Source organism: Myodes glareolus, chromosome 2, assembly GCF_982192425.1.
Source record: "Myodes glareolus chromosome 2, mMyoGla1.1, whole genome shotgun sequence".
Classification (NCBI taxonomy): domain Eukaryota; kingdom Metazoa; phylum Chordata; class Mammalia; order Rodentia; family Cricetidae; genus Myodes; species Myodes glareolus.
Genome location: NC_142027.1, coordinates 95,717,040 through 95,729,844, shown reverse-complemented (window position 1 = coordinate 95,729,844; position 12,805 = coordinate 95,717,040). Strand labels below are relative to the sequence as shown.

At 48.5% G+C, this 12,805-nt stretch overlaps 1 protein-coding gene across 2 annotated transcripts; it reads right to left on the bottom strand.

The window, feature by feature from the left end:
* Window positions 1–1,417: 1,417 nt before the first annotated feature.
* LOC125411939 (mitotic-spindle organizing protein 2-like) lies at window positions 1,418–11,033 on the bottom strand. Of its 2 annotated transcripts, none has more exons than XM_085684766.2 (3): window positions 10,726–11,033; window positions 10,391–10,530; window positions 1,418–1,696 (listed from the first exon to the last, which is right to left on the bottom strand). In XM_085684766.2, exons 1-3 carry the CDS (start codon window positions 11,016–11,018, stop codon window positions 1,539–1,541), a joined length of 591 nt encoding a protein of 196 aa, XP_085540892.1. In that variant the 5' UTR covers window positions 11,019–11,033; the 3' UTR covers window positions 1,418–1,538. The 2 variants fall into 2 exon arrangements, with proteins under 2 accessions (XP_085540892.1, XP_048308384.1); XM_048452427.3 differs by having other exon boundaries at window positions 10,734–10,900.
* Window positions 11,034–12,805: the final 1,772 nt, after the last annotated feature.

Genomic DNA, 12,805 nt, shown 5'->3' with positions numbered 1-12,805 from the left:
CAAGCTGGTCTTGAACTCTGTGATCGGAGACGACCTTGATCTCCTGATCATTCTGTTTCTGCCTCCTAAGTATGGCAGGTGTCCATCTCCATGCCCGTTTTTGTTATACATCCCTTTGTGTTTGTTTGTTTAAGACTGGGTCTCACTGTGAAGCTGTGGCTTAGAAATTGTGGCTACTCCTACCTCAGCTTCCCACATGCCAGAATTACAGGCCTATGCCATCATGCCTGGCTGGTTTTGCAATACATTCTTACCTAGCAATTTTTCTCTGGGATTATCTTCCCCTGGATGTTCAGCCAGCTGCCTAAGGTCACACAGATGAGGTTTAGACTCAACACAACCACAACCAATCATGAAGAGGCTGTGTATGCTTCCTCAGGACCTTGACAGCGTTGGTTGTGACAAAGTAGCTACCAAGCTTAGAATTTTAGTACCTCACCCTTTGAGAATACATCTGCTAATCCCTGCTCCATTTGACCCTCTGTACTGCAGCTGACACCTCTGATTTCTTGGTTCTCAAACCACAGTGCCTACCCTCAACAGAGAACAGAGCGTCTCTTGTACCATGGCAGTCACAGGAGGGCTGTGGGGCTGGTGACGGAGATAATGCTTTCTCCAGAGTGTGGGCAGAACGGGGTCATGGGAGGGTGTCTACGGTGTGTCTTCTGTTTAAGGGAAAGTAGCCACTATTTTTGCACTTGATTCAAGCCTTGTGGGGTGCTTTCCTCCCTTCTCGGGAAGGTGAGTAGTAACTACTAGCCCCTTCCCATCTTTGGTCACGGCGGGACCAGGCCAAGGTGCAGGAAGCTATGTGTGTGCTTGGCAACATCACAATCACACAATCATGGCAGAGGGTGGGCCTCCTGGAGCACGTGTTTGATCGTTTCTACACCAATGTGTCAGTCTAATAGCAGGAAAGAAGCTTAGCAATAGAGTCCATCGGGCATGGTGGTGTATGGAGTGTATGGACATAGACAGAGGCCAGAGGACACTGAGTGTGAGGCTAGCATGGCTTATACAGGGAGCACTTGTATCCGCTTAAAAGAAAAAAAATGGAGGCTCTAAAACATATCTGTGGGGGGAGTGTCCACAAAATCCCTACTACTGGGTTAAACGCAAAAGGGGAGGATTCAGGGGTAAAGTCGTGTTACTGATCTAGACGGTGACAGCCCGTCCATTCCTGGCTTGGGCTCACCGTATTCATCCTGGCACCCCTGCTACCAGCACTGCGATGGGTTGGTCTTGTAGGGAACATTTTACATTCCGGAAAGCATGTTGGCTTGTTAATAAAAAAAGTCCCATCAATATACATATTTTCTTAGACCCCCAAATTAAGATCCAAAAAGGTAAAAAAAAAACACTGCTGTGTCTCCTGGTTATAGTTTGACTATAGCGGAAACCAGAACTGCGCACAGAATTCACCCTGAATCTTTGTCCTTTACTAGCATCCAAAAGTGGCAGAGAGACACTCAGCTTCTGAAGGAAGTACAGAGAGACAGCATCTGCCTCGACTGTGGTCCCGGCACAGACTGTTCAGCCTACGTGCTGCTCCGGGAGTTACTTTTCGCAGGCCCTGCCACCTTGGGCAGCCTAGTAGCACTGGGCTGGCGTGGCATTCTCTGGATGGGTCCATCACGGCTTCCACGTTCTGCCACTACGGGTACACTACCATGAGTGGGGCCACCTCTGTTTCTTCCTGAAAAGAGATTGAACACAAGAATTAGGATGGGCAGACTCTAGCTGCAACACACTCACCAGTTGGTTTGCTGGGGAATGTGCTCATCCAGCTGCTGTAGCAACCTGTTCCAGCTGCACATGCGTGATTGCTACTCTTGGTTGTCAATTTGACTACACCTGGAATCACCTAAAACCCAAGAGGCCATCACATCGGTAAGGGATTTTCTTAACTGGATGAGCTGATGCGGGAAGACCAGCGCTAGATCCGGGCCACGCCTTCTGGTGGCAGCCCGCAGGAAAGGGCAGGGAAGAAGGAAGCTCTTGTCTTTTGCCCGCTTGTTCTCATTTTCCCTGCTCTGTTGCTGAAGCATTCTCTGCTAGTGTTAGAATCTGCTTCTTTGGGATCCCAGCGTAGACTGAAGACCAGGAGCTGTGTACAACACTGGGACTCTGGCACCGGATTGGAAATGCTAAGCCAGCCAATCTTGTGAACTCAACAACTTCATGATTCTTGGATTTTCTGCTGGACTGTATCACAGACTTCAGCCTGTAAGTCATTCTAATAAACCCCTTTTAAATAGAATAGAATATAGTATTTTAATATATATTTTCATTCAATCAAGTTTGTTCCTTTAAGGAACCCTGACTAATAAAGACTGGCACCAGGACTGGATCTAGAGAGTTAGAATTTTAAGGAGGAACTTTGTAAGTATCTGGGACAGGTTTTCCAACTCACCAATGGCTACAGTTTCTGAAGGCTCTCCCAGTGGCATGAGAACGCTACAAATCCACGGTGTGTACTATTTAAGCAACTTACACATAAATGCATCTGATTACCCCATTCGCCTATCGTAGGGAACAAGTGTAACTGCACACTAGGTGACAGTGTCTTTACATGTCAAACTGTTGGCAGTTTGTGTGGGGGGGGGGGGAATTAGGAAAATAATGATGCTGGCTGGTTGCCTCCAGCATCTTTGGATGAACTGACAAAGTCTAAAGGTTTTTAAGTGTGCCCTGGAAGAGAATCTTCTCTTCAGCAGCCGCAGAGCTGAAGTTGTAGCAAATCAAATTGAGGCCCTAAGACCGGCTGAGTTACAAAGGAAATTCAAGTCCCAGCCTCAGAGGGCGCTGGCGGTTAAAGGGCACTGATTGGTAAGGAATGGGAACCTGGAGCTTAGGATGCAGGTATGGGAGAATCCTACTGAGGCAGAAGACTTTGAACCCTCAGAATTTGAATGGTTTCTCTCACTACCCTTAGAGGAAGGTGTGTCCCTACCCCAACCTGCCGTACTGCCTTTGCCACTTTTGTCTAAGGGAATTAAAAGGAATCGGCAATGAAGACCTTCCCTGAAGGCAGTGCCAGAAAGCATAATACCAACGGCCTCAGGGCCCACCAATAGTTGCCTTGGTACTTAGAACCAGATTTAAAGCTAAGCAGGCTCCTAGAGGGGCCGTAGAGAGTGAAATTGGTGAAGAGGTTGTGTTATACAACTAAAGAGCTTACTAAGTTTGATGACATCCTAGCAGAAAGTCTGAGGACTACGTGCCGGCATGGGCTTAAGGGTGGGGATAACCGTGCAAGAAACAGAAAACTTGATCCAGCTCAATTTATTGACATGGGATCACAGAAGCTCCTGCAGTTTAAGAAAGGTAACAAAGTCAGTTTGGTTGGTTGGCTGGCATTTGTCAAAAGATGGTCCACTGAAAAGGAGCCCACTATCCCTTGGCTAAGTGTCAATGGAGGGATTTTTAGGCTCAGAGAAATCGCCGTGTGAGAGAGGGTACATGTGTAAAGCCAAATTCTTCACGATGGGGAGGCACAGAAGTCATGTCCTCCCGTGATGCTAGACCACAAAACCATGAGAGGGCACCAGCACATTTAGAGAGCTCTCTTCTTGCTCTGTTCCTTGAGCCAGACCTTAGGGTTGCTCACTGAATGCGTGTGATGGTTTTAACCGGGTCCTGGTGCAGGGGGAACAGGAGACAGCACTAATCACACAGAGTCAGGGTGGAGGGATTGTAACGGGCAGAACAGACAATGCAGCATCCATAATTGCCTGACATGTAGCAGGCAGCACAGACAGCTAATTTTATAACTAGGCGGCTCCCATGCACCTTTGGTACTGGCAAATCAGTCACAGTGTTGCCAGGAGTGAAGCCTACTGCACCCTGCTTGACTTGTAGTAGCAGGAAAATAAACAAATGGAAGAAAGGCTAAATGGATGTAGCTACACAAACTCCCAGGCCCTAAGACAATTTCCAAACGAGCCAAGCTGCAGACCTTCTAGAACTCTTGGAACAAAGGGAAGGCCAGGCCCCTCTGAGGAAGGCCTTTGCTAAAACACCTGAGAGTCTTACTGTTAACCTTTCTCCCATCTTTCCCCAGAGGGACCCGAGGCCTTTTAAAAGGCTGACTCTACACTGCAGGAAAGGAAACAATCAGACTTTCTGGGATCTACTGGATCCTGATTCAGAACTGACACTGATTGTGATTAACTCACTTCCCAGCAGGAGAAGTCTGACAGTGGGCCGGCAATCATGAATCCCTGGTCTTACCAAGGTCTCCCCCATCCCACCCCCGCCCCCAAACAGCTGCGGTTACAGCACTTATGAGGCAGTAGTAGCCTGGAGGGCTGGTTGGCTAGAGGCAGCACATGCTTATGGTACGCTTGCTCCCACAACCAGGATTCCCGGGGCCAGGAATCTAGGGGTGAAGAAGGGAATAGTCCCACTCGCTATCACTCCTAGTGACCATTAGGAGGCCATTTAGGAAAGCGAATCAAGCTTGTGCTAGAGAGCTGTGATCACCCCAAAGAAGATGGCAGGAGGGACTCAGTGCCATGCACATTCACACTGCCGTGGTCATCACACCTGCATCAGTCAGGCCCCACAGGCAGGAAGTGCGCAGTTGAGGGCTGAAGCCAAGTTCCTGACAGCTTCAGAGAAGCTGTGATTTCCCACGTCCCTGGTGCAGCTTGCAACACTCAAGCCTCGGGCTTAGCTACGGATCATTCTAGAATTCCGGCAGAGGCTGAACCTCTGACCACTGAAATCACCCTCAGGGGAAGCTCGCCGATTCACGTGTTCTTTGACTTACAGCTTGCTCATTCTTGCTTTCGTTTTACTTATTTATTAAAAACGAACAAAAAAAAATCATAGCCAGAAAGATGAGCGGGCCCTTGGACCAGAGCTTTCATTTAAAATGGTGGCTTCTGGGCTCTAGGTACTGATAGTAACTGAAAACCTAGGAGGACCTTAGGACTAAGACAGGCTAGGAAGCAGGCTTGCCCATGGGTCACATTTACTCCCACGTGGATAGCGCATCCCAGCCTCTGTAAGTGTAGCAAGAGTTGCACTGCAGACTCTAACGTACGTCCCCTACTCGCCAAGGGTCCAGGGTCCTTCATTCTTTTCTTTGCTTTACCCTTGCTTGGCTGAAAGTTGGGAGCATGTGGGAGGGAGTCAGTGACCTGGAAGCACGGCCATGTTTTCCACCTTTCACAGACTTGGAAATAATCTAGGACTGAGAATATTTCTCAACACTGACCAGCTTGTTCAGGTGAACTATTATGGCAAAATCCACAGAAACTAGCCCTACCTATAGTCAAGTTCTGCGATCACCCAAATTTCCTTGACCCTCCTGTCAGCGCCATACCCTGAGCCCCTCTCTGCAGACATTGCTAGCGTGTCTTTCTTCCCTGACTCAAGGCGTGTTACAGCTCTTCAATACATAAAGTCCCCTAAGCCTTGGGTCACCCGACCTCCCTTTGTGCTGCTTCTTTTGAATTCCAACAGGCCTCACCACAGCCTGGTTTGGAGCAGTCTCTTACAGAAACTTGCCTGTTGCTACTTTGGGGGCAACTCTAGCATTGGGTTCAGCTCTGAAACACCAATTCTTCTTTATATATAAATAACAGGAGGTTCAGGGGAAAAAAAGAGAAAGAAAAAGGAAAAGAGGAGGAAAAGGAGGAAAAAAAGGAATAGGATGAGACAGAGGAGGAGGAGGAGAAAAAAATATCTTAATTAGTTTAAGTTATCCAGTCTAATTGGTCCTCTATATCCTCTATGGATATGGCTTTTGCATCTATAGATTCAGATTTCAGACTTAAAATGTTTTTTATAGAAAGCTAAGAACAGTGTTGCACGCCTGTAATCTCATTTCTTCAGGAGGGTGAAGTAGAAGGCGAGCTTGGACCTAGGACTTCATGGCTAGTCTGTGGCCAGGCCTGGTAGCAGAGGGGTGCAATCTTAGCTACGTCTGGGATAGGGGGACTATGGAAAGAATCACACGGTCAAAGCCTGACAGTGATATAGTGAATTAAAGGCTGATCTGGGTAATTTAGTCAGACCGTCTCATTATAGAAACGTTTCAAAAGGGTGGGGGGACAGGGAGCTGTTGGTCAAGTTCACTGTTTGTATGCCTGGCATGTATAAAACCCAGCAATGCATAAACCAGGCCTGGTGGCACAAGACTGTAATCTTACCAAAAAAGACAAAAGACAGAGGAAAGAGGTTACAAGTTCAAGGTCATCCTCAGCTATATAAAGAAGTCAAGGTCAATCTTTTCTCAAAAAATAAGCAGCTACTCCTGGCCCACCTCCACGGTATTGACCATGGTCCCCCTCAGTTCTTCCCGGCAGCTCTGAGGACCTTTTCTCCTAATTCCTCTAGTCCTCTGTGATTCCCCAGCCCTGAAGAACCTCTCTCTACCAGGGTCTCAAAGCTGCCACACTAGGCAGAGACTTAGGAAGGGGACCTTCAAAGGAGGGACCTTCCTGCCCTCCATCCCTGCCTTACTCTTAGTCCTTCTTCAGCCTGTCCAAGGGAGCTCCTCCTTCCAGCCTGACCCCATCCCCTACCGACTCCACCTCTTGGGGAACAAAGGGTCTCCCTCATCCCTCCCCACCACCCTCTAAGCCTTCCCTTTCAGTCCATCACCATTTCTTTGTGACTCCTCATTGATCTGCAAAACAGCTTCCTACCAGGGACCCCTTAACCAACAGAGTCAGCTGTGGCCCAAAAACATTCTCTACCAGGAACCCACAGTCATCACACTTGGCTGTCACTCAAGATCCCACAAAGGCCACACCTGGCTAGGACCTAGACTGGGCAATAACAACCAAAGAATGGAACACTTGCCCAATAAAGACAAGACCAAATACATACACTGAGAAACACCTCAAACATTGTAAATCCAGATGCCTATGTCCTACAAGCACACAAGCACGAACAACCAAGACAATATGCCTCTTCCAGAAACTGGCAACCCAATTGTGTTAAGCCCTGGAAAAAACAACTCAGCACAAAACAAGAATTTAAATATGGCAATTATCAATAATAAAAGTTCTAAAGGAGGATATGAATAAAGGCCTTAATAAAGACCACAGAAAGCAGGGCAGTGCTGGCTCACGCCTTTAATCCCAGCACTTGGGAGGCAGAGGCAGGCGGATCTCTGTGAGTTCGAGGACAGGCTGATCTACAAAGTGTGTTCCAGGACAACTGGGGCTACACAGAAAAACCCTGCCTCAAAAATTGAAACATTAAAAAAAAAACATGAAAACACAGCTGAATGAAATAATAAAAACAATCCATGACATGAAAGCAGAATTTAACAAAGAAACCGAATCGCTAAAGAAAACCCAAACTGATATACAACTGAAATGTCAAGCAAAAGCCTTGAAGGTAAGCCTCACCAACAGATTAAAATGCGTGGCAAAGAGAATTTCAGGTCTTGAAGACAAAGCCGAAGAGAGTGGATAGCTCAAAGAAAATGTTAAATCAAAACACAGTCAGGCTCAAAACATTAAAAAAAAAATCCAGGACACTATGAAAAGACCAAACCTATAAATAATAGGTATAAAGGAGAAGAAATTCAGTTCAAAGTCACAATATATATATATATATATATATATATATTTGGTTTGGGTTTTTTTTTCGAGATAGGGTTTTTCTATAACAGCCCTGGCTGTCCTGGAACTCACTCTGTAAGCCAGGCTGGCCTCAAACTCCCGAGTGCTGGGATTAAAAGCATGCATCCCACTCACAGAAAATATTCTTAACAAAATCATGAATGAGAATTTTCCCAATCTAAATTAAGATGTAGCCGCCACAGGAGACAGATGCCGGATGCCAGATGAAACCTTACTGGTAAGCCATAAACACGTGGTGATACACAGATAAATAGAAATGGGTTTATTTAAGATGTACGAGATAGCTAGAAATATGTATAAGCTAATAGGCCAAGCAGTATTATAAATAATTGAGTGTCTGTGTGATTATTTCAGGTCTGGGCAGCCGGAGAAAGAACAAGCGGCCTTCAACTACATTAGGAGGTGTGAGGAGCAAGAAACAGAACAACAAATATCTAGGATCAGATAAGAAATTCCCCACGACACATTATAAACAAAATGCTAAAACTTAGACAGTCAGGGTCCAGCTATCCAGAGGTCCTGCTGCGCATGCAGCATCTTACGGACGCTAGAGGCTGAATAGCTCTCGAACTCATGGCCTGGAGCAATACCAATCTAGTCCCTACAGGAAAGCTAAGGCCACCTCAGAGGTTACCAGCTCTGTCATTACAGCTCATCACCCCCTCCAGTGGGTCACTTTACCACAGCTGCTACTTTCTTGGTTACTGAAAGGGTGGCTGAAAGATCTGTGTGTATGGACGCTAAGACACACACAAGCCAGAGATCTCTCTCTATGCCTCACCTGGTAGCCCGCCCAGCCCTACTTCCACCTTTTCTTCCTCCACATCAGCCAGTATTTCTAAGCTCCCAATTCACACCCTGCCCCTCAGGACCTTCTAGAACTGAACCGTCCAGAGCTAACAACCCTGTGGTTCCTCTCCTCTCCAGAAACCCCTCATTTCACCCTGCAGTCCATCCCCAGTCCTTCTCCTCAACCCTCCCAACCTAAAGGTGGCACTTAGAATGGGGGGGGGGGGCTGGAGAAATGGCTCAGTGGTTCAGCAGTTAAGAGCACTGACTGCCCTTCCAAAGGTCCTGAGTTCAATTCCCGGCAACCGCATGGTGGCTCACAACCATCTGTAATGAGGTCTGGTGCCCCCTTCTGGCCTGCAGACATACAGACAGAATATTGTATACATAATAAATAAATACATACATACATACATACATTTTTAAAAAATAAATATTTAGAATAGAGGTGGGTAGCATGGGGAGGGCATGGAAGAGGAGGCAACTCGGATTGCCCCTGGGAGCCCACACACTCAGATTCTGGGCACTTGATCTTACCATACCTGGAAGGTACCCCAGCCCACAAATGAAACACTCGAGAAAACGCAGTTTACAAGAAGATGTGTGTCACCAGAAAATGTCACTCTTTGCAGTGTTGCCAAGGAGACTGGGTGAGGCATCTGTTCCCTTTTCCATGCTTTGCATTCAGCTGAGGGAAGTGCTGAGGAGACAGAGGCCATGCTCCCACCAGTACACTAGGGTGCCTCACATCCTCTGCCTGGGTAGGGACCTTTACATGGTGCACATGTGGGAATGTTGGTCTTCTCCTGGAGGGCTAACCCAGCTGCCTATCCTAAAATCCTGTACACTGAGCAAAACAACACGTCCTGGTCTGAGTAGCACGGCTGGGAAGGCCCACACTGGTCTGGTCTTGTAGCTCAAAGTTGCCTGACCTTGAGGGGACAATGGCAATTCCCAGTAGGAGAGGGCATATCAGCATCAAACCCAGACATGCCACAGTAAAAACACCTGTGAAAGGAGAAAGCACGCAGCAAGAAAGTCAGAGTGAGGCATGGGGGCAGGGAGGCAGGCACAGGACAGCTGGGCCTTAGAGTAGAGCCGGAGAGGCTGCAGGCCTGAAGAAAAGAATGGCCTTGTTTCTGCTCCTGCCAAAGAAAGGAGGGCCAGAGAGATACAGGTTGAGCAGAAAAAGGGCGGGTCAGTGAGCATGTGTGGGTCCCCTGACCTGACTGTCCCACTGGGCCAGGTCAGCACATGGCCCCATTTGGATGCCTTCCATGTTCTTCCTGTGCTTTCAGGCAGGGATACAGCATTGGATCTCCATCCACTTGCCTGGGAAGACAAGGTGTATTTCAGAGTGCTCCAACAACCAAAGAGAACAGATGCACCAGATAGGATGTGTAGGTGCAAGAACCTGTGATCCCTCTGTTACATTCTGGCTACCACTATCTGCTTATTCACCAACCCAGACATGACCTGAAGGGCAGGGATGCCTTTCATGCCTGAGCAACGGGTTCATCTTTCTATCAGATTTCTACTCTGTGCCCCAAGGCAGTCGGATGGCTCCAGTCCTGCAACCCAAATAATCCCCAGATGGGAGGTGTGCAGCCCTGGCCTGAGATGAAGGGGAGCTAGGCCTAGGTCTGGGAAGGATAAATTAGGAATTGTCTGCCCTGTGCTTCCCTGAGGCTGTGACTGTCAGGTAGATGGAGACCAAAGCCACACTTATTCCAGTACCTGTGGAATGGAGGCATGATGAAGAGGTGGGAAGGAGTCAGACAGAAGGACCCTCGCCTGCTTGGACCAGTCTGTGATCCAGCAGTGTGATCCCAACGGTAGAGCCAGCTAAGGTCCCTGGAAGTTGAATTGGTTTGAAGACCCTGGGAGGAAACCCATAGACAGGCTGATCCATTCAGAGCCAAGGCAGCCTGTGGTTCTTCACCCCTCCCCCATCACTGCCACCCTCCACCGGAAGTACTAGGCCCACTTCTAACCTCGGGTCTCTGATGTGGACAGAGATATGGCTACCGAGTCCTGGGGATCGCTCGCCAGCCGTTGTCCAGCACACATGGACTTCAGTATCTGGAAGACGGCCAGGGGAGCCACGTTCAGATTCAGCAAGTCCACCAGGATCCTGGGGAGACAAATGTGGTGCTTAGCGAAACCTGAGAGCCTCAGAGCATTCCAGTTCCATGTGTCGGGCCAGCTGGGCCACTTCCATGGAAACGCGTACAGAGACCTGGAGTTTTCAGAGTAGCGGATCGGGGCTGGAGGGGTCCTGAAGCAGGCTTATCTGCAGGGAGTGTGAGCTCGATACCCTGACCCTTGCCTTCTCACTTGAAAACATCCGGGTCGATGACGGTGCCAGCAGCCTGTGCAAGTTCGTACAGCTCCATTTCCTCGGTTTCCAGCGCTTTCTTCCGCCGAAGCGACAACTTTTGCAGCGTCGCCGCCTCCAGTCCTGTGGATGTGCCCAGTCCGGCACCACCACCCGCTGCCGCCATCAGCGCAGCCTGGAAAAAAAAGGTGAGCGTTGGGCTCAGGCCGCCAGGAGATTCCACAGCGCCTCCTACTGGCCACCCGTTTCCATGCAGGGTCCCCGCCGATGCCAGGCTCCAGCATGGAGGGCGCGCGGGGGGTGGGGGGAGTAGGGTCGGGAGAAATCTTTTCATAGTTGATTGTTTGACTTATACTGAGTGCCTAGTGTGCACGGGGCAATGTCTTAGGCATGGGGATGGTACGGTGGAAAGCAACACCCAGAACCGTGCCTGGCAAATACTGGATCTTGGTAAATGCCTGTTAGATCACGGGTATTCATAATTGCATGTAATTATCTCTTCTGCCAAGGGTCCCTAAACAGCTTTTGCTTTTAAGCAGTACACACATTCCCACTGGAATACATAAATTTAGGCGTAAGAGGGCGCTGACGCCATCACTGCGCACGCGCCTTTGTGGCCAACCGCTGCTCTCCACTCAGAGACGTTTGGCTGTGCGCATGCTCCTTTCCCTGGTTGGGAGGCGGTTTTTCAGATAGGCCAGAGGCGTGTCTTGATGACGCATTCTCTCCCATACTGTGTGGCTGATAGTGGCTTCGGGTTCTGAAGATAGGTGAACCCACACAAAGATCAGAGATGAACTCAGCAAGTCAGTTTGACCTGTGTGATGAAAATGCAAATATTTGACCGGCCACCGTGAAACAAGCCTCACTGCCATGCGTGCAGCGTGGATCTGAGGAACCAGTCCAGGAGTGCCCGCGCAGAGGGAAGGGGACCAGGAGGGGCATTTAAGATTTGTGCCCTGACATCTGGGAGATGTCAGATCTCATAATACTTTGGACATTTTTAAAGGTCTTTTGCTTATATATTATGGTTTCCGTTTATGTGTCTTCATGGGTTTTGTGTCTGTGTTTGCGTGTGTGTATCTTGTGCTCTATCCTTGTTTTTTCTCTGTGTTTTATTATTTTGGCTTTTTTTTTTTCAGTGTGCCTGCTAGAGGGAGAGAAAAGTGTTGGGTTGAGTAGGTGGGGAAGTGGAGAGGATCAGGGAGGAGATGAGGGAGGAGAAACCAGGATCAGATTATAGGGTATAAAATTATTTTCAGTAAAAATAGATATATGGAATGAATAGTCTCCATTCTTAGAAAACATTGTCCATTGCTGAGAGTTTAGAGCATCTATTCAGTACTCAGTCTGTCTTCCTTCTTCCCTGCACTGGGCACGGATATCCTGGATCTGCTGGTCCTCATTGCTTCACACCACCTACACTTTGTGATCCTCTGGCCAGTCACCAATGTCCAGACCTCAGGACTAAACCCTGGTGTGGATTTGCAGTCCTGGCCCTCCAGGATGAAGATGTAGCTTTCCATGTTGAATGTGGCATCTGTCACAAATGAGGATCATGGTGACAGGAAGCTGCTGGTGACTGTGAAGAGCCAGTGCTGGCTGTGGGGAATGAGTTTGGCTCCAGGAAGAGACATTACAGGACGAATGTGCATCTAGTCCAGCACCTGCTTCCCAGGGTGGAACATCCAGATGCTTGCTTGCAGAATTCCATAACATTTCCTCAGGATTTTTGCAGAGCTATGGCCATGATGTACCTGTAGGTCCTGCCTCTTCAATTTCTCATGGGGTTGATGGGCTCACATGGGTGGAATTGGTGGCTCCAGGATCCAGCTCCTATTGCTCAGAGTCACCAACACTACCAACAGGAGACAAATCCCGATGTTGTGCAGCACTATCCTAGCATAAGAGCTGTGATCTCTATGAGATCAGCTGTGACTGTTTGTAAGAGTGGATCTCCTCAGCCCACAGACGGCTCTAATCCTTCATAGAAGGAAGGGCAAGGTAGGGTCATTGGTCCCTCACTTAGTCGCTGCACCTGGCCCTTTGCTTACAGTTCTGCCCTAATCAT